The sequence below is a fragment of the Callithrix jacchus genome, chromosome 9 (genome assembly GCF_049354715.1).
Source record: "Callithrix jacchus isolate 240 chromosome 9, calJac240_pri, whole genome shotgun sequence".
Taxonomy (NCBI): Eukaryota; Metazoa; Chordata; class Mammalia; order Primates; family Cebidae; genus Callithrix; species Callithrix jacchus.
The window spans coordinates 67247215-67273952 of record NC_133510.1 but is presented as its reverse complement, the minus strand read 5'-3'; the positions used below and the strand labels follow the sequence as shown (position 1 = coordinate 67273952).

General features: G+C 54.3%; 1 protein-coding gene and 1 pseudogene across 2 annotated transcripts; one reads left to right on the top strand and one right to left on the bottom strand.

Annotated features, from left to right (window-relative positions):
- The first annotated feature begins 79 nt into the window (after positions 1-79).
- On the top strand, positions 80-15625 carry KRT7 (keratin 7). Its single transcript, XM_002752494.7, has 9 exons — positions 80-457; positions 1903-2114; positions 4239-4299; positions 5457-5552; positions 8222-8386; positions 9765-9890; positions 12153-12373; positions 14883-14917; positions 15293-15625. The coding sequence occupies exons 1-9, from the start codon at positions 134-136 to the stop codon at positions 15466-15468; spliced, it is 1416 nt and encodes a 471-aa protein (XP_002752540.2). The 5' UTR covers positions 80-133; the 3' UTR covers positions 15469-15625.
- A 2357-nt stretch (positions 15626-17982) lies between these two features.
- On the bottom strand, positions 17983-26246 carry LOC100405634 (putative keratin-87 protein; annotated as a pseudogene). The gene is made up of 7 exons (XR_013522336.1): positions 25444-26246; positions 22812-23020; positions 22141-22201; positions 21065-21160; positions 20403-20564; positions 20014-20139; positions 17983-19252 (listed from the first exon to the last, which is right to left on the bottom strand). The product of XR_013522336.1 is annotated as a putative keratin-87 protein (transcript).
- Positions 26247-26738: the final 492 nt, after the last annotated feature.

Genomic DNA, 26738 nt, shown 5'->3' with positions numbered 1-26738 from the left:
CCGCGGCCAGCCCCGCCCCTACCTGTGGAAACCCAGCCGCCAGCGCCTGCGATAAAAGGCGCCGAGTGTCCCCGAGGTCAGCGAGTGCGTGCTCCTCCTCTCCCGCCGCTAGGTCCAGCCCGGCCCAGCCACCATGTCCATCCACTTCAGCTCCCCGCTGTTCAGCTCGCGCTCCGCCGGCTTCTCCGGCCGCGGTGCTCAGGTGCGCCTGAGCTCCGCGCGCCCCGGTGGCTTCGGCAGCAGCAGCCTCTACGGCCTGGGCGCCTCGCGGCCGCGCGTGAACATGCGCTCCGCCTATGGGGGCCAGGTGGGCGCCGGCATCCGCGAGGTCACCATCAACCAGAGCCTGCTGGCCCCGCTGCGGCTGGACACAGACCCCTCCCTCCAGCGGGTGCGCCAGGAGGAGCGTGAGCAGATCAAGACCCTCAACAACAAGTTTGCCTCCTTCATCGACAAGGTGAGCGGGACTGGACCTCGCCTCGCCTCCAGCCGCGCCCCGGTTCACACCACCCGCCCTAACTATTCCTGCCTGCGCTCGGCCGCCCTTCTCTCTTTCCGCCAATGTTGGGGGCTCGATCTGGGCGGCCTTCCTCCTCCGCGTGAACTCTGTGGCTATTTCATCCCCTCGGTCTCCAAGCCCTCCCTCCCTTCCAGCAAGCTGCCCAGCTGCCCCTCTCTTTCCTCGAGGAGTGCGGGCCTGGGTGCTGCAGGACTGCCCTCGCTGGCTGGTGTGGGTCCCCTGGACCAGTTTTGCCCCCGGTATCAGGCTGGGAGTTACAGAGGCCAAGGCCAGGGAGTTTCTCTCTCTAGGACCCTTTCCCTGAGAGGGAACCGTGTGGAGTCAAGGATGGCCTTGGGAGGCACGCCCTTCCCAGAGGGGGAGACACAGGCTCCCTCAGATGCTGATGAGGGTGCAGATGCTGGAGGTGAGGGCTGTGGTGGGGGAAGCTCCCGCCCTGCCCCCACCTGCCTGGTCCTCCAGCCTCCCTTAGGTGGCAGGAGGAGAGGTTACACCTGCCCCTGAAGACAGCCCAGTTGGGGGCAGGGAGTGGCAGAGAGGGGCCTCCAAAAGGGGCCATTTTGGAAATATTTTTCCTGGCTGTTGGCCTCTGCCACACATAGGGAGGGCCTGGGGGCAGACTTCACTGGTGGATTTGGGAGGAGTTTAGGCAAAGCCAGGAACTCAGGGCTGGCCCTGTTAGGCAGGGCTCCCTTCCTCAGGCTTGGACCGAGTTTACTCCCAGACCTCCCCTGTCATGTCCTCCTTTCCTTCACCATTCACCCAGATGGGTCTTTTAGATTCTGTGGGGACCTCCCCAAACCGTCTTACTCTCTGGTTCCCAAGGCCTGGGGCCTTGAGCTGCTGGTTTTGCAGAGGCTTCTCTTGCCTCCCACCCCCAGTCAAACCAGCCACTCCTTAAGGGCCTTTTTTGGCTCCATGGCTGGGCTCATTTTACCATAGATTGACCTGTCCTGAGGACTTGCTGGAGAAAGGGGAAGGAGAGAAAGGATACTGAAGAAGGAAGAGAAGAGGTCCCAGATCAAAGGAAGGGCCAGGCCTGGTCATCCTCATGATCCATAGACAGGAAGAGGTGGCTCTTCAGAGAGGGAGGTGGATAAGACCACCTGTAATGCGATGGAGAGTGAAGTGGAGGGGAGGCTCTAGGGCACATTCCTGGGAGTCCAGCTTGGGGCACATCCATGAACCAGGCAGCTCTGCTTCCTGGATCACTCTGTAGGACACCTGATTTGGAATCCAAGGGGAGGGGCTGGGGGCCCCAGGCAGGGGAGCAGCCAGCGGGAATGTGGCCCTGCTAAGTGGCTAGTGGCGATGCTCCTCAATCCTACTGTGGGTGGAGTGCTCTGGCTCCTCTTGAGTTTCCTCCTCCTTGCCCTTTCTAGGTGCGTTTTCTGGAGCAGCAGAACAAGCTGCTGGAGACCAAGTGGGCGCTGCTGCAGGAGCAGAAGTCAGCCAAGAGCAGCCGCCTCCCAGACATCTTTGAAGCCCAGATTGCTGGCCTTAGGGGGCAGCTTGAGGCGCTGCAGGTGGATGGGGGCCGCCTGGAGGTGGAGCTGCGGAGCATGCAGGATGTGGTGGAGGACTTCAAGAATAAGTAATGCCCCCAGTGCCCCGTGCGAGGACCCCTGCCCCGGGCCTATGTGGCCCTCATCAGCTGACCCTCTGCAAGTCCCCCTGCTTCAGGAGCCAGCAAGCAGCTGCTCAATCCAATAACTCCCTAAGGGGCCAGTTTGACCCACACATTTCCTGCTTCTCCTCTCTCCTCTTTGTCCCTGGGGGCTGTTTCCAAGTTACTCTGGTCTTTTCCCCTGACTCAGTCCCAGTGACATGTCTCAGCCCAGCCCTGACCTGCATTATCTCTTTTGCATGCCTGACCTGCACTATCTCCTTTGTGTGCCTGACCAAGGCCCTGAGAGAGAGTGGGGCAGAAGGTGTCTTCTGATAGGGGTGTTTCAGAACTTGTATGACCTTCACAGATTGCCCTAGAACAACCCTCTGTTGTTCAGGTGAGGAATTAGAGACCAGAGATGTTTAGGGACTTGGTTGAGCTCACACAGCAAAGGTTGCTGGGAGAGCTGGGAATTGAATTTTAGGTCCTTGACTCCTACAAGGGGACACGGACCCAGCTTGGGGAGGAAAGAAGTGGGGAGGGAAAATTGTCATCATGAGCCATCAAAGGGCCGCTCATCGGAGGCTGAGGGTGGGTCTGGTCAGGGCAGGAGCCAGAAGGAGGCCCAGGAAGGCCGGGACTGGGGCTTTTGAGGACAGGCCTTTGAGGTGCTCCCTGTGCTCTTTTCTCATTAAATAGAAACAAAAGCCTGAAACTCCGGTGCCCCACCCAGACACACCTGGGGGGCGGTGAGTGAGTTCTGTCCCCTGCCTGTGCCTGTGTGACTAAGCAGGAGCAGGTACATTGGCTCTGACTGGAGGAGAGCAAACAAGGTCTCTGTGGAGTACCCCCCCACACCCCCACTTTCCTGGGGCAAAAGTCAACAGGATTAGTCCCACAGCAGGTGGAAGCAGACAGGTGCAGAGCAGTGAAAGCCTGGGGCCGCCATGCAGCCCTGTTGTCAGGACTCACACTGTGTACATGCGTGTGCACACCTGCCACCCCTGCGTACTTCCCCCACTGCAGACCTGCAGAGCACATTCCTGTGGAGCCAGGCTGAGATCCGGGCTGGGACTGAAAGAGGAGCTGGACGGGGGTCTGGGGAAGGGATATGGGAGGGTCCCTGTGTGTAGCTGCTCAGGAGTTCTGATCTGTACACCCTGTGGACCTGGCCGTGCACTGCCGAGGCAGGGGTGGACAGGAGCCTTGCAGATATTGCTACAGCTTCTATAGGACTTGAAGGAGTGCAACTTTTTGGGTGTGGGCAGCCTCCCACCCTGAGCCTGGGCTTCTGGAGAGGCCTTGCCTACCTGGATGTCCTGTTCTCCACCCCAGGTTGCCCCATGTAGAGACTCCAACCACCTTTTCTGAGTCTCTACATAAACATTAGATTAGGCCAGTGTGGTCTCTTCCTCTGTGCCTTGTTTGCCCAGGTCCTCCTAAGGGCTAGGAGTGGCTCCTTGGGAGGAAAAGTGATGGGAGCTGTGGGAGGAGGGATGGGGGCTGGATCATCTAGTGAGGACCTGGTTCTTTCAGGACTTTGTGTATCCCTCGTCCTGATTCTACAAGGTTCTTCCCCTTCAGACCCCTACTTTGCCCCTGAGGGTTGGGATTAGGTAGTGGTAAGGGCATGGCTGGAGTCAGCTGCCAGGGTTCAAGTCTGGGCTGTGCCCTTTAGTAGCTTAGTGACCTGGGCAGATGACTCTGCCTTTCTGTGCCTCTGTTCCCTTCTCTGCTAACCACAGTACCATCGTTATAGGTTTGATGTGAGGATGAAAGGAGTTCATGCACAGGAAGCACATAATAGTGTACGCCTGTAGCACACAGGCCATGCATATAGCGATTATGATTTGCTTTCGTTCTCCCCGGACACTCAGCCTTTGTGCTGTGATTCCCATGTTTCCTATGTGCCCTGCCAACAACCCCCATGCCAAGACTCAAAGCCCTAGGAATGATCACGTGGAAGTCAGGGAAATTTAATTTTGTAGCTGACACGTTTTTTCAGGTGTGTCTTTAAAGAATAGGGGAAGGGAGGCAGGGCAGATTTCATGCTGCATATGAGGGGGTGGAGGCAAAGCTGCACCAACACCAGGCCCTCCTCTACTGCAGGTACGAAGATGAAATTAACCGCCGCACGGCTGCTGAGAATGAGTTTGTGGTGCTGAAGAAGGTGAGCGGGAAGACAGGCTGGAGGAGAGTTGTCTAAAAACATATGGGACAAAGGACCACAGAACCCTCTCACCTAAGCAGCCAATGGGGCCCCAGGGCCAAGGCCTGCCTGGGCTGTCCAAGAGGAAAGCAATAGGCCTGGAGAGGGAGAAGTCTGGAAGCCAGGCCCTTACTGTGTAGCCTGTCCTGTGGGTGTATGTGCGTATGTATGTGTGCATGTGTGCGCGTGCGCGCGCGTGTTTGTGTGTGGTGAGTGATTAGACTTATTTTTAGGCCTCTAGGGGTTAGAACTAAGAGCAAAGGATGGAGGTCATAGAGGGAGATTTCAAGGATGTGCTCTATTCAAGCCAGAACATTTTAATCACAAAAGTGATGGTTGGCTGGCCTGAAATATTTGCTGAATGAATGCAATGAGCTGCCTTGAGGCAGTGTGAGCTCTCTCTTCCTGGAGATGTGCAAGGTTGGGAGTCCTTAGAAGCATCTTAGGAGTCTTGTCTACATGCCTTGAAGATTCTCTTCAAAACACTGAGCAGTTGGTATTCCAAGCTTAAACTACAGAAGTGCAACTTGCCGCATGAGCTGGGCCCTTGGAGGTTCAGGGATGAGTAAAAGTGAGGCCTCCATAGGAGTTTAACCTCAGGAAAGTGCAGCTGGAAGAGGCCCAGACACCATCTTCACCTGGGGTATTATCTGATGCCCACCTGCATCTTAGTTATCATGCTGCAAATTGAACACCTAGGCTGGAGATTTTCCATCTCTGGGAAGAGGGCTGGAAATCCGAATGACTTTGTGTTCTGCTACTGACTGATGAGAATTTGAGATTCCCAGAGTTGAAGTTGATTTGTTCTAGGTCACACGGTTAGTAGGTGGAGCTAGGGGTGTGTTGAAACCATCTAGGTCTTTAGGAACTGGTCAAGTGCTAGGTTGGGGCTTCATCTCCTCTGGGATACCAGTGTTGATGCGCACCACGCAGTCTGGTGGGTCAGCAGGGCAAGCTTCCTGCTGTGACCATGTCAGGCAGCTAGAGAAACTGTTTCTGGGTAGGGCGGGAGTGTTTGGCTTGTGGGTTGGACAGGACAGGCCTGCTTCCACCCCTACTAAATGCTCCCTGTACTGAGGCCATGGTCTCCTTCTGCCCCATCTTGCCCCAACCCCTAGGATGTGGATGCTGCCTACATGAGCAAGGTGGAGCTGGAGGCCAAGGTGGTCGCCCTGAATGATGAGATCAACTTCCTCAGGACCCTCCATGAGACGGTGAGGACCATGGGGCTGGGTGACATGCCTTATCCTACCCATTCTAACCAGGGAGCCATCTGGTCCAGCCCCCTACCTCTGGGCTAGTCCAGATGTGTGTCAGTGTGAGAAACAAACTCACCCATCCAAACCCAAAGCGTGGACTCAGAAACCTGCAGAACAGCTAAAGTGAGGCTTTTAATGATGGTCTTGCAAGATCAGGTGTCTGATGGGCAGGCACACCCAGCACAGCCACAGCAAGCAATTCATCCCCTAGTGCGCAGGTCCCTCCCCAGTTCCTCACAGGCTGAGTACTATGGGGTCATGGTCTTCCTGGATGTAGCCTATTGGTTGTTGGGTAGGGGCTTTCTTTAGGTGTTTTCTTTGGGGTTGGCTTGCTGCTTTTTGTTGCAGCCCACAATGCATTGCAATCCTGGTCAGCTCAAGGGCTATTTAAGTACTTGACTTATGATCTAAGTAGCTGGGCAGGCTGATAAGAGCAGACAAAGTGAGCTATTTTGCAGGCTAGTAAATCTTCATCTTAGACTAAACTTCTTTGGTTCAGGTGAGGGCAAGAAAGGCTGGGGGGCCGACAAGCAGGCATTGGCTATCCAAGCAGGGGCCTAGAATATTCAATTTCTTCTGTAGTTTGTTGCCCTAAGCCAATTTAAGGCACTTTGTCTTGGAAATGGACCACAATATACATTATTTCCTTCATCAGGGGTTGGAAGCACTTATCCTGCTCTTTGTCCTTGCTGGACTCAGGAATTCAAGATGGGCTGGGGTACAGGAAGAGCTGGGGGGTGAGTCAATCAGGATTGACCTTGGAGAGACATGAGATGGTCGAAACATTTCTAAGGAAGGGGGATTGGTGGGACTGAAAGGAACCAGGAGGAGGTCAGGGGACCCCAGGCTGTGACAGGGTTCAAAGGTGGGCTAGGTGGGGCCAGCAGGAGATCCCAAGTCAGGAGAGACTGGAGTGCCTGAGCGTTTACTCCCGAAGGGGCTGGGTGGATAGCTGCCCATCAACTTACCATTCTTCTGTCCTCCCTTCCCTTTTCACTCTTTCCCTCTCACCCTTGTCCTCCAGGGTTTCCAGCTCTTTTTCTTCAAGGGAATTAAAAAACCTCTCCACTCTCATCAATGTGAGTCTCTGGCCTTAGACAGAAGGTAGGGTAGCCAGTCACCTGGCAGAGGCTAGGCTGGGCATAATTAGCATGTGAGTTTACAGACCAGTTCTTCAGTCTAGTCTTTGTCTGCACATCCAGCCCCTCAGAGCAAATGTCCACACATTTGTAAATTTCAGGGGAAGTTTCTTTTCTTTTTTTTTTGAGACGGAATCTCACTCTGTCACCCAAGCTGGAGTGCAGTGGTGCAATCTTGGCTCATTGCAACCTCTGCCTCCCGGGTTCAAGCAATTCTCCCTGCCTCAGCCTCCCAAGTAGCTGGGACTATAGGTGCCTGCCACCACACCCAGCTAATTTTTATATTTTTTAGTAGAGATGGGGTTTCACCATGTTGGCCAGGCTGGTCTTGAACTCCTGACCTCAGGTGAGCCTCCTGCCTTGGCCTCCCAAAGTGCTAGGATTACAAGCATGAACCACTGTGCCCGCTTTCAGGGGAGGTTTCTTTGAGGCTTGCTTCAGGTGCTTCTAATCTCAGCACGCAGGTCTTCCTGTGTCCACCACATTATTTACGTGTAAACACACACATATGTGTGTGTGTGTGTGTGTGTATATATATATATATAAAGTTGTTTTCTTTTCATGGTGAAAGTAATACATACTTATTGAAAAAATCTGAAAAATTAAGTAAATCATAAATTGAAAATGGATTACTTGGCTGGGTGCGGTGGCTCACGCCTATAATCCCAGCACTCTGGGAGACCGAGGCTGGTGGATCACTTGAGGTCAGGAATTCGGGAGCAGCCTGGCCAACGTGGTAAAACCCTGTGTCTACCAAAAATACAAAAAGTAGCTGAGTGTGGCGGCGGGCACCTGTAATCCCAGCTACTTGGGAGGCTGAGGCAGGAGAATCGCTTGAACCCAGAAGGCAGAGGTTGCAGTGAGCAGAGATTGTGCCACCGCACTCCAGCCTGGGTGACAGAGTGAGACTCTGTCTCAAAAAAAAAATGAGAAAATGGATTACTTATACCCACTGTTACCATCTTCATGTCTACATTTCCAGACTTTTCTGTGCTTACATGTACATAGAGATATGAAAACATATATTTTCAATAAAAATAGCATCATACTTTTTTAATGCAACAGAACGTCATGGACACACTCTCCACAGGTACTTGGAACCATACTATCAGTGTACAGACTGCAGAGTATTCTGTAGCAGGGTGGAGTACGATAATTTCATCCATTCCCCACAGCCTCCCTCACAATACAGCTCCTGTGCCCACAGCACGTCACAGTGTGAAGTCGGCACAGCGCACCACACTGTCCCTTTCCTTATCCCCTTTAATCCTGCCTGATTCTCGCTCGAGACACTGCTAAGGGGCTCTCAGGGAGCCAAGGCTGGGCAGAATGAAATAACTTAATGTGCTGGGCTGGGGCCCTTGTTGCCTGGTGACTCAGCCCAGGCTGTTCTCTTTTTCTTTCCTCTGTGAGTGGGGAATCTCAGGTGGGCGTGGGTGGGGATGGATCCTGCCCTGAGCCTGATGTTCTGTCTGGTCCCTGCAGGAGTTGACAGAGTTGCAGTCGCAGATCTCGGACACGTCCGTGGTGCTGTCCATGGACAACAGCCGCTCCCTGGACCTGGACGGCATCATCGCCGAGGTCAAGGCTCAGTACGAGGAGATGGCCAAGTGCAGCCGGGCTGAGGCTGAAGCCTGGTACCAGACCAAGGTACGAAGCCACTGGGGGCATACTTACTCCTGCCAGGATCCTTGGTGGCAGCCTCCCTTACTCAACTTATCTCAAGCCTTGAGGGCCTGGGTCCCTCTGTTCTGGTAGGCACCAATGGTGAAGTTTGTGGCGCTCTTCCCTGGAGGAAATCCCATGGTGGGAGGACAGGGCAGAGGAAAGAGATATGGATTAGTGATTATAATAGCTAAAATGTGGTATACTTACACAGTACTAGGCAGTTTTCAAATGCTTTGCCACTGTTGACTCATGTGATCCACAGAACAGCCCTATTAGATAGGCAGCATTATTACCCCATTTTATTTTATTTACTTTATTTTATTTTATTTTTTTGAGACGGAGTTTCGCTCTTGTTACCCAGGCTGGAGTGCAATGGCGCGATCTCGGCTCACCGCAGCTCCGCCCCCTGGGTTCAGGCAATTCTCCTGCCTCAGCCTCCCGAGTACCTGGGATTACAGGCATGCACCACCATGCCCAGCTAATTTTTTTTGTATTTTTAGTAGACACAGGTTTTCACCCTGTTGGCCAGACTGGCCTGGAACTCCTGATCTCAGGTGATCCATCTGCCTCAGCCTCCCAAAGTGCTGGGATTACAGGTGTGAGCCACCACCCCTGGCCTATTAGGCCCATTTAAAGATGAGGAAATTGAGGCACAGAGAGGCTAAGTAATTTGCCTAACTGTATACAGCTAGTAAATGGAAGAGCAGGGACTAGATCCTGAATGCAAGGGTCCTAGACCTGGGAGGCTTAATCATCACATGTACATCGTGGTGGCAGGACAGTTGATGGTGCAGGGACTGAGGGAGCAAGAGGGGTACTGGGGTGAACCAGCATTCCTGGAGAAGGGGTCCCAAGGCAAGGGTTGAGAGGTCTGCCCCTGCAGAGATAGGGAGTCATTCACGTTCATGGGCAAGAACACGGGTGTGCCAACAAAGACACCTGGGCTCAGGCCCTTGTTCTGCCACTGACTGGCTGTGTGGTCCCTTGATGATGCTTTCTCTCCTCTGAGACTCACTCTCCTCACCTGTGAGATGGGCAGGCTGGGTGTTGAACAGGTGAGAATCTTAGACTCTCGGTGATTCTCCAGCAGAAGGGCATGGTGGGAGTGGAAGAGCCCTAAGATCCATAGGGATGGGCCTGGGGAGCCTCGTCTGTCCTGCCTGGCTGGGAGGAGACTGAATGCCTTCCTCACACTGCTGCCCACCGTCTGGTCGCCTGGCATGGGGCAAAGGTTGATGGAAATCAGATGGTCCTTCTGAAAATATAAGCTGGGATGAGCCTTCTTTGGGTGGGGAGAAGGATGAGTTACCTGTGCTCACTGTCCACCTCCCTGCCATAACTCTCTGTATGGCCCCTCCAGTTTGAGACCCTCCAGGCCCAGGCTGGGAAGCATGGGGACGACCTCCGGAATACCCGGAGCGAGATTGCAGAGATGAACCGGGCCATCCAGAGGCTGCAGGCTGAGATCGACGCCATCAAGAACCAGGTGGGACAAGCCCTCCTGGCCTCCCCTGCTCCTTGGGGCATGTGGGTGTGGCCAGCTGAGGCCAAACTCAGGATGAGGAGCAGGAGGCTCCCCTCTCCGGGCCAAAGGCTCCACTCTCCCAGTGCTGCTGTCTCAGACTCCCTTGTGAGATCTCCAGGACAGAATGTTCTTGGCCAGGTCCTGGCATGGGCTGATGGGAGAAGGGTTCTGGATGTGCACAGAGCCTGTGGAGGGAGACTCAGGCTGGCTGGCCAGAGGAAAGCCACCCCTGGCTCCACATAGGTACTGAGCACCTGGTTCTGGGTGCAGGGCACTGTCCCTGGGAGCTCATCGTTCATTGTGGGGACAGAGGCCAGCGGAAGACCTTATAATGGCTCACATGGCCCTTTCCCAACCCAGCCTCACTTTCCATGACTCCCCTCATGCTCTGGCCATGCTAACCTGCTCCCTGTGTCTTGCATTTGCCAAGCATGGTCATGCCTCAGGGCCTTTGCACTTGGCGTTACCTCCCCCTGGAATGCGGTTCTCCCAGCTCTGTCCATGGCTGTTCCTTTCTTCTCCCTGGGGTTTAGGAAAAGACCCCTTCTCAGAGACGGCATCCTTAAACACCCAGCCCCTCTATCAGCAGCCTGTCTGAAGTTCTTTGAAGCCCCTGCCACTCTCTGAAATGTTCTGTCTTATTCATTAAGTGATTGATGATCCCTTTCTCCACTGGAATATAACAAATGCCAGGAGAGCAGGGACCTTGTCTGTCTAGTTCATTGCTCGTCTCTTCCAGTACCTGGCACATGGCAGGGGCATGGGTCTCAAACGAGACTGCCTGGGAGGATGAGCTTTGCTGGAAGCTGGGGTTGGAGGTGTTGATGGGGAAAGGGCCCCTAGCCCTGGCTGAGTAGAGTGTGGCCAGGGCAGCTCAGCCTGTGCAGGTGTCTGCAGTGGAGAGAGGTGGGAGGGGGCACATGTGGAAGCTCCGCAAAGCTGATTTCCAGATGAGCTGGGTGGGGGGGATGTAGGAGTGATTTGTCCAGAAATGGCCTCCCTTTGGAGCCCTGTGGGCCTGTTTACAGCAGGGTGGAGCCTGCTTCATGGCACAAATGCAGGGCCACGAGTCACCCCATGAAGTGGGCCAGCTTCCAGGCCGGGAGGGGAAGCCCAGAATAACAAATGGTGGTTTCCCAAACCCTGCAGCCTCCACCACATCTGGTTCTCCTCTCACACAACAGGGCAGATCCAGGCCTAGAGCTGGTGTCTACACCACTGAGGGGCATCAGGGGAAGCTAGAAGGGGTCTCCAGAGGCAGCAGGGATGGCCTTGGCTCTGGGGGCACCAGTGTGACAGGGCAGGGCACTGAGCTGTGGCTGAGGGGCAGAGCATCAGAGGGCCTCCTGGGGAATGCTGTCTGTGGCAGAGGGGCAGGCTGCCTCCGTGAGGGAAGAGCATCTGAGGACAGAGAAAGGCCGGTGAGAAGGGAGAGGAGAAGTCTGTCCAGGGGACAGGGATGGTGGCTCTCTGAGCTAAACAAGATGAGGCCTAGGACTATTCAGGCTCCTGGCAGTGGGGGCTAAGCCCAAGCAGAGGGCACTCTAAGGCCAGGCAGGAAGTGGCAGCTGCTCCAGGCAGGCATAGGTCTGGAACCGACCAAACCCGGGGTCTGTGAGTCATGCATCTCATGGCATCTGGGGGCATCTAGGAGGGTCTCTATGCTCCAAGCCCTCCTGTTCTGGGCCTGTTCTCAACTGGTTCCTATTTTATAAGTGGTTTCTGGTCCTTGTCAACTGCCTGACATTTGGGGACTCAATTAAGATCCCGGGGTCTTGGAACTCCTGCCGCTGGGGGCTGGGGCTGGCGGACTGGGGGTTTGAAAATCATAGTAGCACTCATTAAAAATGATCACGATAGCATTTATTAAGCACTTGCTATGTGCTAGACATTGCACCAAGGACATCTTGTATATGATCTCATTTCATGCTCAAAACCTCCTGATGAGGTAGACACTGCGATTTTTGTTATTTTAGAAAAGAGGAGACTGGCTTAGCAGGGTTGATTCATCCATGGTCACATAGCTAGTAAGTGGCAGAGCCAGAGCCGAGGCACTGGATATCCAAACCTATGTGTTTAACCCTTGGGATTCTCTGGTGCTTGGGGGAGTAGGTGGTGACAATGAAGCCACCTTAAGCAAGTTGCCCAGGTGCTCACTGCAGGCTGTGTAGGAAGGAAGGTAGACTGGTGAGCCTCAGCTCACAGCTGCACTACTGCCCACAGCGTGCCAAGTTGGAGGCCGCCATTGCTGAGGCTGAGGAGCGTGGGGAGCTGGCACTCAAGGATGCTCGTGCCAAGCAGGAGGAGCTGGAGGCTGCCCTGCAGCGGGCCAAGCAAGACATGGCACGGCAGCTGCGTGAGTACCAGGAGCTGATGAGCGTCAAGCTGGCCCTGGACATCGAGATTGCCACGTACCGCAAGCTTTTGGAGGGCGAGGAGAGCCGGTAAGGACAAGGAAGCTGGAAACGGGATCCTTATGGGCTCCATGGGGTCTGGGGCTTGACATTCATTCATTTACAAGCATTTCCTGTATGCCCCTCCTCTGAAGGGCGTTGGGTGTGGGGATGCAGGGAACCCAGAGCTGAGGCTTATGTCTTTGCCTTCAATGAGATGACCTTCTAGAAGGAAAGACCGTAGAGTGTGAAGCTCAGCGGGCAGGTTGAAGTGGCAACAGTCCCTTTGTGTGTGTGGCTCTTAGGATTATCGTGTTTGTTCCTCAGCACACATTCAGGCAGTCAGGTCAGAGAGGATTGAATCCTTAGTCTCCAGAGGGGAAGGCTGTGGTTGAGTTTCATTAATTGAGGGAACAGGGCCAGTATGTAGTCAAGGGGTGCCGATTCCCACTCCAAGGATCTTCCAGGATGCCAGGCTGCTCCTCACTACAGACTAAGTGCTACATCATGTGGTGTTGACTGACTGTGGTGGGGGCGGGGGCAGTTTTGTCCCCAGAGATATCTGCAGACTCACTTGCAGTCAGAGAGGAGGCTGGAGTGGGTGAGTCTGGTGGAACTTCTTCATGAACCCCATGGCACCTCTGTCTATGCAGCTGGGCCTTCGTGTGCATGTGCATATTGCTGGGATAGAACTCAACCTCTTCATTCTCGGCTAGTTATAAGACACCATGATGACAGAGAATATGTAGGTCATGTTTCTGTCCTCAGGGAGGTTGCCGACTGGTGGAGGAGACAAAATATCTGCCAAGGGAACCCCCAGAGACCACTAACTTGCATTTGTAAAATGCTGAGTGTAAACAAGAACCTTTTCTTTTCTGAGCATGATTCCTGAGGGGCCAGGGAGAGACATGATGGGGGGTGGATGGAGCAGCGGGGAAGGGACTGGGGAGTGAAGGGGTGCTAGGGCTGGGGGAGGGTTAGGTGCTGGGAGGAGAGGAAGAACAGGGGAGCAGGGTATGAGTGGGAGGCGGAGAGGAAGAGGAAGGGGCTCTGTCCTGCAGTTGACCTGCCTCCTCCCTGGGTTAGCACCAAGTCTTTGTGGGAAGAGGAATTGAACACCAAAGGCCTCTGGGAACACAGAAGCTGATCTGGGCACAGGGAGCTCCAGCCAAGTTGCCTCTCTCTGCTTCCTCCTCCCCCATGGACACAGGGCCCCCATATCTTTAGAACCCATACCCTGGGCCTTCTCATAGAAGTCCATTGGGGGACTCCAGAGTAGTACCTGATCCAGCTTCCTCCATGGGAAGAAAAGGGGACTGAAGCTCAGAAATGGTCAGTAGTGTGCACAAGGTCACACAGCTTGTAGAGACATCCCGTTAATCTCAGTCTGAGCTGCTATAACCAGGCTTAGATCTGGGTACTCTGAGAGGATACTGTCCCCCCCAACCCTGGGGGATCTGGAGGTGGATACCTTGCTTTTATCCCTTAACTTCAGAGTTGTGGTCCAGAAACTCACTCAAACTAGGAGGCCTACTTTAAGAATACAGTTGCCAAAAAACACTGACTTAGAATGAGAGAAGTCACACAGACTACTAGAGCCTCGGACATTCCAGCCTCTTCCATCTGGGTTCTTTAGGCATTGGACCAGAGATTCTGAGTTGCTGCCTGGCTGCCACCTGGCTCCCTCTCCCCACCCACAGGTGCCAGCAACTCCCAGCACCAGCAGAGGCCATTTAAGCAAGCCCCCTGCAAGCTTTCAGCAAACTTCTCTTTCCTTCTGCCTTTGCTCTGCCTGCTTCCTGGGCTTGGGGCCACAGAGGCCAGCGAAGCTCTCTTCATTCCCTCCACCAAAGTGAGGTCCTCCCTCCCCCCACAGAGCAAACTGATCCCCAAGGCCAAGGGCTTGGTGACAACGGGGCTGTGAGTCACAAAACAAACATACCCAGCTGTCTCGAATGGATTTTTAATTTCTACTGCAAGACCTGTTTCAGCCCCATTGGCTGCTTAAACCACCCCCACTCCTGGCTCCCTGCTCGATCCTGGCTGGAACCCCATTTAGTCAGTCAACGATTCATTAATTATTTTTCCATATAGTAAGCAATGACTTCTCCAGGCCTCATGCTGGGGATAAAGTATCAATAGGCCACAGACACGTTTAGGATTTTTTGATATGGCGAGGAAAGGCAGCCATCTACGTAAATAATACACACAGCTACCATTCACCAGATCCTAGGTGCGCAGGGCGTTAGGCAAATCATGTCATTTAACCCTCAGAAACAAGCCCATTAATTTGGTCCTGTATTTAGGCCCAAGGTATAAGTGGGAAATGGAGGCTCTGAGACACTGTTGGGGTCATGTGGCCAGTGGATAGAAGGGCCAAGGTGAACACTCCCTTCCTATACTCCTCCTCGAGTCTTTTACAAGGCTGAAGTCAGGCTGGAAGTGTGGGGCAAGAAGGAAAAGCAATGATCCTGCTTGGGGCCTGGAAGGAGAGGGGGCTGAGAGTGCTTTCCTCCGGCACTAGAAAGAGCTGCCCTCACAGTCTGTCCTCTGCCTCCAGGTTGGCCGGAGATGGAGTGGGAGCCGTGAATATCTGTAAGTCCTTGGCTGCAGCCCACGGGAAGCAACCCTTGTGCTGTTCAGGTGGGCTGGGCCTAGATAATGGCGGATTGGCCCAGGGCCCTGCCGAAGGGGCCAGGAGCTTCCTTTCTTTCCACAGGGTCTGGCAGGTCACCTGGAGCACATACAGGCAGGCTCAATGGCCTAGGAAGCAGTGCAAGAGGGCTGGGTGGGGCTGGGAGCACCTGGGGGGCAGCCCTACCCCTGTCAGAGGCTCCTTCTGGGTTGGCCCATGGAGGGGGCAGGGGGTGAGGAAGAGCAGCTGGGGCAGGAGGGAGGGGTGCAGTGAAGGGATGGGGTCCCTGGTAGGGAGTCTTGCACTGAAAAGAGCCCTCCTCTTTTCTCTCCCAGCTGTGGTGAATTCCACTGGAGGCAGTGGCAGTGGCAGTGGTGGTGGCATTGGGCTGAGCTTCGGGGGAACCATGGGCAGCAATGCCCTGAGCTTCTCCAGCAGTGCGGGTCCTGGGGCCCTGAAGGCTTATTCCATCCGGACCACATCCACCAGTCGCAGGAGCGCCCGCAACTGAGCTGCTTCCCACCCCTCCATTTCCCCAGCCACTGCCCACAGTCCCAGGAAGGTTCCCCTCCCTGCCTCCCATGCCTGTTCCCAAGACCGAGAGACAGTCTGGAAAGTGATGTCAGAATAGCATCCAATAAAGCAGCCTCGTTCTGAGGCCTGAGTGATCCGTGTGGCCCGTGCCTGGTATCCTGGCTTCATTAGGTTGGGCAGGGGAAAAGACAGGGGACTAGAGAAGGCGGGGTCCCCCTGGTGACTAGGAAGCCTTTTGTGCAGGAGACTGAGAAGGCACGTGCTGGGATGGGGTGCTGCTCTAAGGGGCAGGACGCTTTCCTACGGTGAGCCTTGGCCTCCAGGGCTGGTGTTGATCCCAAAGATTCTCCTAAGGAAGCCCAGAAGAGCCATGGGGAAATGCAGGCTCTGCTAGCAGCCGGGCCTTGGAATGCTGCCCTATTAAGGGGGTGGGAAGGCTGTATGCCTCCCTACCTCCATGCCTGGAGCTGCCAGAGCACATTCCTTTTGTGAGGAGGCCACAAACTTTCAGCTGCCCCAGGCCCCAGTTTCGGGTGGCCTAGCCAACTCTCACACCAGCCGTCCTCAGCCCTTCCTGGTGCTGGGTCTGCCAGGCTCATGGTCAGCCAGGTGGGGCCCTGGAGAGGTCCTCTGCATCTCCAATTCTGTGGGGGTGGTGGCTGGGGGAGGAGGTGTGTGTGCATGGAGGAGGGTCCTAGAGTCTAGATCCCTGGTAACAGGTCTGTGCCCAGGACCTTGGCAGGATGGGTTTACACCTGGATCCATGGGAGTGGGGAAGGATATCTGTGTGTCAGGTCAGTGCTTGATGGGGAACTCTGTATGTCAGGATCCTTAATGCACAGGTCTGTGCCTGTGAGTGTGGCAGGTGTTCTGTGGCAGGGCAGGGCCTATTCATGGGGAAATGTGTCCCTGACGGGCAGCAGCATGTATGATGGGCGCTATGGAGCGGTGGGGAAGTCTCTGTGTCTGGGACCTCAGGGGGTGATGGTGGTGGTGTAGGTGGGGGAGCTCTCTGGGATGTGTTGGCTTCTGAGGGGAAGTGTGTATATTTGACCCTATGGTCAGGGAACTTTCAAATGCTGAGGTGGGGACTGAGGGTGGAGAGTGGAAAAAGTGGACCAGGGATGTCCCAGCAGCCACAGTGATGAGGTTCCCACCCAAGGTGTCAGGAGATCCAGCCCCTCCCACCTCCTAAGGCTTGCCACATTGCCCTTCCATCTGCTGACTCTGGGGGGCCGCCCTTCAGGATGCAGTGCCTGTGGGTGGGGCAGGGTGCGGGGGTGGGCCAGCCCTCCTCCACTGCTCCGCACAGCTCTCTGTCTGCCCCTGATGGGAAACCTGGATGGGAAGATGAAGCCGGCAGGAGGGAGGAGAGACTGTCAGGGCGCACTGCATGTGACCAGGAGCTTTACTGGAAATGCTGAGACAAGCACAGAGGAGAGGGAGAGAGCCAGCCAGTCAGGCTCGAGAGGTGGCCTGCCCGGCACGTGGATTAGAAGGCACAGCAAGTCCACACCAAGGGGCTCCAGGCCCATCTGTCCCTCAGAGGCCACAGGCCTCCAGGCCTCCGGACCCGGGTCTTTGCCTTGGGCTGCGAGGAAACGGTCCTTTAGACGCGGGGTGGGGAGAGCTGCGGACCAGGAGTCCTGTGCTCCTGAAGCAGTGAAGGGATCAGCGGGCGGGGATGCGAGACCAGAAGGCGCAGCGTGGGGGCCGATGGGGCGGCTGAGCCCCGAAGCGCTTCTTCCACTCTTCTGGGGGCTGAGGGAGCTCTGGGCTGCCTCGGGAAGCTGGGGCTGCTGCTGGTGGGGTGGTGTCGGTACAAAGCTGGGTGCTCAGGCGAAGCGCACGGAGCGGCCGCTGCCGCAGCTCTGGCCACAGGGCGCACACAGGCCGGTGCTCACCGCCACGTTCCCGGTGCAGGGGGTGCTGCAGACACTGCCCGTCACCGGCCGGGAGCCCGACACGCACAGGTCCCTGCACACGACCCCACTGCGGGAGCTGCTGACACTGTCGGAGGGGGAGTACAGGGCTCAGTCTCCTGGCAGCCAGAGGCTCCTTCTGCTCAGAGCTTCTCCCCTGTTTCTATCCGCTCCCCTCAACACCCTCCTATGGGCACTGGTTCCTGTAGTCTTGATATACTGTTAGCCCAGGTCCTCTCTTAGGCAGACATAGCTATGCTTTGCCTCACAACAGGGACATGTTCTGAGAAATGCAGCATTGAATGATTTTGTCATTGTGCGAACATCATGGAGTACACATACACAAACCTAGATGGTGTAGCCTACTACACACGTGGGCTCTATGGCAATGGTGGCCAATCTTTTTTTTTTTTTTTTTTTGAGCCAGACTCTTGCTCTGTTGCCTAGGCTGGAGTGCAGTGCGGTGATCTTGGCTCACTGCAACCTCTGCCTGTTGGGTTCAAGTGATTCTCCTGCCTCAGCCTCCTTAGTAGCTGTGATTATAGGCGCCCATCACTACGCCCAGATAATTTTTGTATTTTTAGTCCAGACGAGGTTTCACCATGTTGGCCAGGCTTGTCTCGAACTCCTGACCTCAAGTGATCCACCTGCCTTGGCCTCTCAAAGTGCTGGGATTACAGGTGTGAGTCACCACACTCAGGCCCCAAGGGTGTCCAATCTTTTGGCTTTCCTGGGCCACACTGGAAGAAGAAGAACTGTCTTGGGCCACACATAAAATACACTAACACTAATGATAGCTGATGAGCTTAAAACAATCACAGTCGGACCACATTCAAAGCTGTCCTGGGCTGCATGCAGCCTTCTGGCCACAGGTTCCTGGCTGAGATATAGCACAGCCCATTGCTTCTATGCTACAAAGCTGTGCAGCGTGTGACTGTACTGAAGACTGAAGACAACTGTAACACTATGGTAGGCATCTGTGTATCTAAGCAGAGCTAAACCTAGGAAAGGTATAGTCAAAAATATGGTATTATAATCTAATGGGACTACTGTCCTATATTCCATCCATCCTTGACCTAAAAGTCCTTATGTGGTGCCTGACTGTAGTTAAGTTACAATAATCACTCACTGCCCCACTCCGTCTTTGTGTTTAGAGTCTGCCAACTATGGCCACATGCGGGCTGACTGTCAATCAAGGTTTCTTGGAACCCAGTCACACCTCTTCCTTTAAGGGTTGCCTTTGGCTGTGTCTGCTTTATATTACAGCAAGAGCGGAGCAGTCGAGGCAGAGACTGCATGGCCCACAAGCCTAAAGTTTTTACTGTCTGAAGCTTTAAGAAAAAGATTGCTTGCCCAGAACCCCAGGCTCTTATTTCGGAACCCACAAAATAGATTGCTTACAGACACTTGCAGCACCAACTCCCTCACACAACCTTATGGGGAAAGCAAAGAGACAGAAATTAGTTGTGGGGACCAAAGCTGGTGAAATCTGTTAACCTGCAAGTTCTCTCCTCCAGGTAGAAGTAAGTAATCTGCAGACATGCTCCTGGCTCTTGAAGCACTGCAGCACTACCTGGGGAAACTGAGGGGATACCCTCCCCATAGCTGTGGTCCTCACCTCTGCTCCTCGCCCTCCAGCAGGTGCCTGTAGGTGGCGATCTCGATGTCCAGGCCCAGCTTGGAGTTTATGATCTCTTAGTACTCCCCGATCAGGCAGGCCATGTCCTGCTTGGCCTTCTGTAGGGCGGCCTCCAGCTCAGCCAGCTTGCAGTGGGCGTCACTGAGGGCTGCCTCACCCTGCTGCTCAGACTGGGCCACCGCGGCCTCCAGCTTAAAGTTCTGGGAGGCAAGGGAGGGTTATTAAGGGTGTCTGTTCTGGCCTCAGGTTAGAGGCCAGGTAACCACTGATCATTGACTAGCAGAGGAAGAGGCCTTATCTATTTGTTAGGCCAGGGGTTGCAAATTAGTGCTCCCAGGAGTGTTTGCAGTGTCTTCAATTTTGGAAACTTAACACAATAACTGAAATTCATGGCTTCTTTCAAAAGCTCAGAGTATCTGGCCACACTGGACCTGCATTTCTTCATGGCCTGCCTCAGCTGGATCTGCCTAGCCCTGCCCTTTGTGCTTTCCAGTTTGCTAAAGTCCCTACCATACGCAAGAGCCTTGGGAACAGCTTGCTTGCTTTGCTCATTTACCAACCTCTGTTGATCTCTGAATGTGCGATCACTGATCTAGAACAACAGGCCAGAGAGGTTAAATGCCTTTCCCAAGTCTCAGGGCAAGCTAGTGGCAGAGCTGGTTTGAGAGCCCAGGTTTCCTGCCCCTTAGACTGGTGCTGTTTCCTCTGGCCCATTCTGCCCTTGGAAGCAGGAAAGCCCTTGTCTCCTCATTCCCTCTATACTGCTCCAATGCCTCCATTAAGTGAGAATGGAGAACCTTTTCCATGGAGGAGGCTGTCCTCATGCTTGGTGTTTGCCCGTGTCCCCACACATTGGCAAGGGGTCTAACTCAAATCCCTCTGCTCATATCCCTCCAACTCAAATCCCTCTAACTCAAATCCCTACTCTTCCCACACTGAGGGGTGGGCTGGGCCCTCATACCTGGCACTTGGCTTTCTCCACCTCGGCTGTCAGCCTCTGGATCATGCAGTTCAGCTTGTTGATCTCCTCCTTGGTGCGGCGCAGGGTCTCCCCATGCCTGATCACCGTGGCCTTCATCTCCTCACACTGGGGAAGAAGAGATGCTCATGAGGCTCTGGGTGGGGCGTCCCGTCCATTCAGGATACCATGGATGGTTGTGCAGTTGTGCAGTGCTCAGCCTGTGCAACCACACGTGGCAGTCCTGCTCTGCCATCCCAGCCTCAGAGAGCCAGCCCTTCTCTTCTCATCTGTAGGGACCAGCATCCCCAGAAAAGGAAGTCTATTTAATAGATGCCTTACATCCCTCCCACTGCTATGTCTAGCAGGCAGGTGTAGACTTCCCCACTCACCTTGCTGTGGTACCAGGACTCAGCCTCTGCACGGCTGCAGGTGACAATGTTGTCGTACTATGCCTTGATCTCAGCAACGACGCAGTCTATGTTCAGGTCCCAGCTGTTGTCCAGCTTGACGATCATGGTGTCTGAGATGTGGGATTGGACAATCCAGATCTCCTGCAGGAGAAGGAGAGTGGCAAGAGCTTCTCAGACCAGCCCCACTCTTGGTAGCCCATGCTCATCATCGTCCCCTGTCCCCTTTCCTTGCTTCCTCAGTGTCTAAAGCCCCACCTTCCCAGTTACAGTCTTCCATCTCAACCCTGGAACCCCCTCAGGACTCCTGAAGCCCAGAGCCCTGAGACCTAGAGGACTCGGAGGTAGAGAGTCCATGTCTGAGGCCCAGTGCCTGATTTCAATCAGGGCCTTCCAGCTTGAAAGTTTGGGTCTAAAACCAGAGTTTGCCACCTTTGGCAACTGTCACTTTGGTAACCGGGAGCACCAGCTTGCCTGGGGCTTGGGAGTGGGAGGTCAAGCCACACTTCTTCACCTGCTCACTGCGAACCTGTCTGGGGCTTCTCCCCTGGCCCTACCATGGGGTTCAGAAGCTGAATGGTGACAAGCCTTTTCCAATGTCTAACTCATTCTCCTTGCTGCCCCACTGCTCTGTGGCCCCGCACCTCCTCATATAGGCGCCTCAGGAAGTCAATCTCCTGGGTCAGGGCCTCTGTGTTGGCCTCCAGGTCTGGTTTGCATAGGTAGGCACAGTCCATGTCCTAAAGGGGAGAAGAGGGCACAGGAGTTGCCCTGGAGAGACAATGCAGAATGCTTTTTCCTACCAGGGAGGGGTGCCCCATCAGGCTGAGCAGCTTCCCTGGAGACCCTCTGTAGATGCTCATCACAAAGCCTGGTATCATGCCGTGGCAAAGCCCCTTATACAGCTAATAGTGGGGTCAACAGCAGGTTTGGGTAAGGGAGGGGGATGCTGAGGTTTGCAGGCACTTCCTCTGGTACCCACTGGGATGATTCCTCTAGAACCCATGTTGTGCACTATCACCAAAACTAGGGTCTAGTGTACAATGGGTCAGTTCTAGTGAAGTCCCATCCCTCTCCACTCTGAAATCTCATGGAAGATAAATCTACATCTGTGGTCAGAAGAGGGCTCAGGGATCAACTCTGTCCCTTCCAAGTCAGTGTGACTCTGACCAGTCCCCTTAACCTCTGTGCCTCATTTCTCACAGAAATCCGGCCTTCCTCATACGGAGGTGGCTGAGGGCCTAATCAGAGTCCATGTGATGGCACTTGTACAGAGTCAAGTCTAAGAGGCCAGGGATGATGGTCACTGTCCCCGCCTGTTTTCAAGCTGTTGCTGGCCTGAGGATGCAGCCATTGTCTACCATTCACATGCTCTTTCACTCACAGATATTTCTAGGGTGCATACTCTATGCAGGCGCAGGGCTGAAGGAGGTGAAAAGCCAGTGGCTGTATGGGAGCACTCCCCCTCAGATGGGGGAGAATATTGCTCCATCTGAAGCAGTGTACTCTGCTGCCAGTGGCACCCAGGGAGCACTGGAGCACTGGGGAAAGGAATAGAAAGAAGCTGGGTTGTGTGATTCTAAGGGAGTCCCTCCACCTCGCCAAATTACAGAAAGCCTGATTTTAGCCAAGGCCTCCCAGCTCAAACCTTTGGTTCTAGGACCCGTCTATCTCTGACCTCAGTTCTGAGAGAGGGGACAAGGATTCTGGGGTTGCTCACCTTCTTCAAGGCCACAAATTCATTCTCAGTGGTGGCCCTTTGTGCCACCTCTTCTTCATACCTGGGGAAAAAATACACAAGGCTCAGATTGGGGGAGGAAAAAATGGGAATGAAGGTACAGGTAAACACACTCCAGGAACTGGATCTTTTGGAGGTTGTCACAAGAATCAAAAGTGTTGGACTGAAGGGAACTTGTCCATCCTTTCCTTGTGGGCATTCAAACCAACCCATGTTACTCAAAGCTCTATTTCAGGGACTCTCACTCCTGATATGGATCAGGGTGAGGGCCCTGCACATTTTCAAAGACCTCCTCTCTGTTTCTGGGCTGTAACTCCCTTGGTGGGGGGGAGGAACCCTGCCCAACTCTGGCACCTTTCCTTTCCCCTCTTTCTTTCTTCCTTACTCCTTCCCCACCTACAACATTGAGTAGATGGTCGATAAAATGTTTGATGAATTAATGAAATAAACACATAATGATGAAGCAGCTGGAACGGTTCAGAATCTCCAATGTATAAACTCCCAGCCTAGAAAAGAAACTCCCCCCCACCCCACAGGATTATTGTCACTATTTTCTTCCTGCTGGGAAGTTCTTCTTGTGGTCTAACCCAAATCTATCATACTTTGACTTAATCCCATTTAGTTTCTCCAGACCCTCTTCTCACTGCACTCACTTCTTCTTGTAGCCCTCCAGCACCTCCTGCACGTGGTTGAGCTCTGAGGCCAGCCTCCCACTGTCGGCCTCCACACACTTGACCTCCCGCTGCAGAGTCTAGATGTAGCCCTCAAACAGGGGCTCCAGGTTGCTCTCACAGCACTGGAGGTTCTGGAAGAACTGTAGCTTGGTCTCCAGCAGCTTGTTCTGCTGCTCCAGAGAGCACACCTGGTGTGGAAGTGGGAGAAAAGTTGGTGGGAGGAGCCAATATCCCCAGCCCTCCTTGGGGAACAGCCAGAGTCAAGACAGAACTAGCAGTGAGAGGTGCAGAGGCAAGGGGTAGACCACATGGCCCTTGCTGGCCTCTCCTGGATGGAAGATGCAGCTGGAGAATCCTTGTTTCATAATTGCTTATTCAGGTCTGAGTGAGGGTCTGTCCAGATTGAGCCTGGACGGGATGAGTGAGCAACTGAGAGGCCTGGGAGGGACAGATGTTACTGTCAGGCTACAGGGGACAAATGGGGGTAGTGGGTAGTGATAATTAGGGAAGACTTCCTGGAGGAAAGTAATGTAGAGCAGTGTTGGGAGGGATAGAGTAGGGAGAATGTCTTTTACTATGGGCCCCTCAGGGCAGGGCCTGTGGCTTATTTATTGATGTCCTCATAGCCAGCCCTTGGCTTGGTGAACATTTGATTGAATGGGTGGTCAAGGTGGAAAGGACTTTCTAGCTGGGGAGGTCACAGAGGCTAGGCTCTTACCAGGCAGGATGCCTGGGGCCTGAAGAGCCATAGGGATGGTCCTAGGTGGCCTGAACTCTTATGTTGAACACTGTGTCATATGTCTCTGGAGGCCAGGCAGGTAATGTGAATGGGGGGAGGTTTTGGAAAATGGGGTGGGTGAGGACCCCGGCAAAGTGAGGCTTGTATGCTTTTCCTGGATTTCACTGAAACTGGAGGAACACATGGCAACGATACATTGGGCTGGCCAGAAAGGATGTCAGCAAACAAACTAGGTCCCCCAGTTTTCCACTTCTCATACATTTGAGCTGGAGCTGAGATGTCCTCCTGCCTTTTGCCCTGGGGTCCTTTTCAACCAACTCCATGAGTGCAGCTGGGAATTCCCAGGTTGGAACTTGTAGACATGGGGAATGGGGACTGTGGATATTACATGGGATAATTTTTTTGAGACAGAGTCTCACACTGTTGCTGGGCTGGAGTGCAATGGTGCAATCTTGGCTCACGGCAACCTCTGCCTCCTGGGTCAAAGTAATTCTCCTGCCTCAGCCTCCCAAGCAGCTGGGATTACAGGAGCCCACCACCACGCCCAACTAATTTTTTGTATTTTTAGTAGAGACAGGGTTTCACTATTTTGGCCAGGCTGGTCTCAAACTCCTGACCTCATGATCCACCCGCCTCTGCCTCCCAAAGTGCTGGGATTACAGGCATGAGCCACCACACATGGCTACATGGCATAATTTTAGGTGGTCTTGCTATGGGGTCTCATGGCTGCTTTGGACCCCGTCTTCCCTTTCAGAGTCATGGCCAGCTCACATGCTGTACCACACACAGCCCTGGTGAGGAGGCCACTGGGGTAGAGAAGGGAAGCCTCTGCCCAGTGCCACACAGTACATTAGTAGAGGAAATGGGCATGGAGGCCAGGCCACCTGCTCCTGGGCTAGTGTGCATTCCACAAGCCATTTCTTGGTCACCTCTCCAGGGTGCAGTGCCTGCTGAGGTGAGCCAGCCCCTGCTAGAGGGAGTGGGGCAGCTGGGGCCCCAAGCCGTGGACCTTCTAGTCCAGGGGCTGGAGAGTTGGAGAGGGCCTGGGATTGGAGCCCTGCTCTGGCACCCACTCTCTGGGGGCCCTTGGGCCAGCCCCTCACCCTCTCCCTGCCTCCTTTCTCTTCTGTGGACACTCAAAGGTGACTTCAGGATTTTGCCATGCTATATGCTATTTTATAGCTATGATTTATCTATAAGTGGATTCAATTAACATTTACATGTATGGGGTTAAAAGCCTGGCCAACATAGTGAAACCCTGTCTCTACTAAAAGTAGAAAAAATTAGCGGGGTGTGGTGGCATGTGCCTGTAATCCCAGCTGCTTGGAGGCTGGGATAGGAGAATCACTTGAACCTGGGAGGTGGAGGTTGCAGTGAGCCGAGATAGCACCATTGCACTCCAGCCTGGGCAACCAGAGTGAAACTCCATCTCAATTAAAAAAAAAAAAAAGTAACTTGATATTACTACCAGAGATGCAAAACCATCATTAGTAGGCATACGTAAAGCGAATTCTTAAATTCTAGCAGAAACAGTTAAATTCTAGCAGACACAGTTGTCCTACACAGTTCTGAACCCAAGGCTTGCTCTCTTTATTAGAAGCAGGAGGAAAGCAAGTATTGGAGAGATGCTAAAAATATTAGCATCCAGTGAGACTTTTCCCCACCTAATCTTAAGGATTGAAACAGACATTAAAGCAGATGAATTTTCCCATCAGGTGTTTCACTGTTATTTAATGCTACGGGCCAGCACTGCCTAAAATTGTATAAATTATCAGACGTCCTCATTCCCCATTTCTAGAGAGACCGACCTGGGAATGCCCATCTCCTCCCAGGATCTCTAGGTTTAGGAAGGGTGTGATCCAGGACACCCACCTTGTCGATGAAGGCCACGAACCTACTGTTGAGGCACTTGATCTGCTCCTCCTCCTGCTTCACGCACTGCGCGTTGGGGTCGATCTCCAGGTTGAGGGGTGTGAGGAGTCTCTCGTTGACCGACACGGTGGTGATGCAGAGGGGGCTGGGCCCGCACACGCCCCCTGAGCGGTAGCCGAAGCTGCGTCCGCAGGAGCCGGCGCGGAAGCCCCCGCACACGCTGTGGCTGCCTAAGCCCCCGGCGAGGCCACGGTAGCAGGAGATGCCGCGGTAGGGGGCGGCGGTGATGCAGCAGCGGCCGGGCCGGGGCCCGCAGGCGGAGATGCAGCTGAAGGCGCCGACCCCTAAGGGGGCGCCGAGGCGGGAGGAGAGGCCGGACATGGTGCCGCGCCGGCAGGGGCGGGCGGCTGGACCCCAGGCCCGCGCCGCGCCTTCTACGGCTGCCCGTGGACCCGGGGAGGAAGCTCGCCGGCCAGGCGTTTACGAGCTTGGAGGGTTCTGTCCTCGCTCCTCGCGGAGCCGGGAATCAAAGCGGGCCCGGCTTCAAGGCCGCCTCCATAAAACGGCGTTCGCCTCCCGCCCGCGCTTTATGGGGCCGGGAAGCGCCTGATCAGCTCCGCCGCCGGACCGGTGCTCTGCGGGAGTGCGCATGTAACTCCGCCGCTCGTCAGCCCCTCTGTCGGGACTCCGAGCCTTGCCTCGTCGGATCGGGCCCTCACTTGGATCCCAGTCCCATACATAGCCCTGGTCCCCTGCTGGCGGGGAAGCTTGGCTTTAGTTATCTGCACATCCCTGCACGGTGTGGGGGGCGAGTGTGTGCGTGCGTGTCGAGAGGGTGGGGCCTCTGAAGTCAGTCCTGCAGGTTCATGTCATGACTTTGGGCAGCTGAATAACCTTTCTGAGCCTCAGTTTCCTCGATGCAAAATAGCGATAATAATAGTAAGCATTGAGGGCTGTCGCCAGGATCTAATGAGATAATAACCAGAAAGCATTTAGGGCCCTACCTGCCACTTAATAAGAGCTCTGTAAATGTTTGTTTCTTTGTCTATTATTTGTTCTATTCTATTGCTAATTTATCATTCATCCTGTGTCCCTTTGGGCAAAAACTTTCTCTTCCCTTCTGTCTATCTCAGGTCTCAGCTCATACCTCCTCTTCTGGCCAAATGTCCCGCCTTCCTGTACCTCTCTCCATTCTGCTTGGGCGAGGGGGAGGGAGTTGTTTTATGGAGTGCCCACAATGTGCCTAGTACTGTGCTGAGGCCTCTTTATACTATATTGTTTCCTCTAGCTCCCAG

Excerpts from the sequence above, each read along its gene's own strand:
- KRT7 (XM_002752494.7), top strand. The coding sequence starts at position 134 with ATGTCCATCCACTTCAGCTCCCCGCTGTTCAGCTCGCGCTCCGCCGGC. Across the intron at positions 458-1,902 it reads TTGCCTCCTTCATCGACAAG|GTGCGTTTTCTGGAGCAGCA; the intron begins GTGAGCGGGACT and ends TGCCCTTTCTAG. Across the intron at positions 14,918-15,292 it reads AGTGGGAGCCGTGAATATCT|CTGTGGTGAATTCCACTGGA; the intron begins GTAAGTCCTTGG and ends TTTCTCTCCCAG.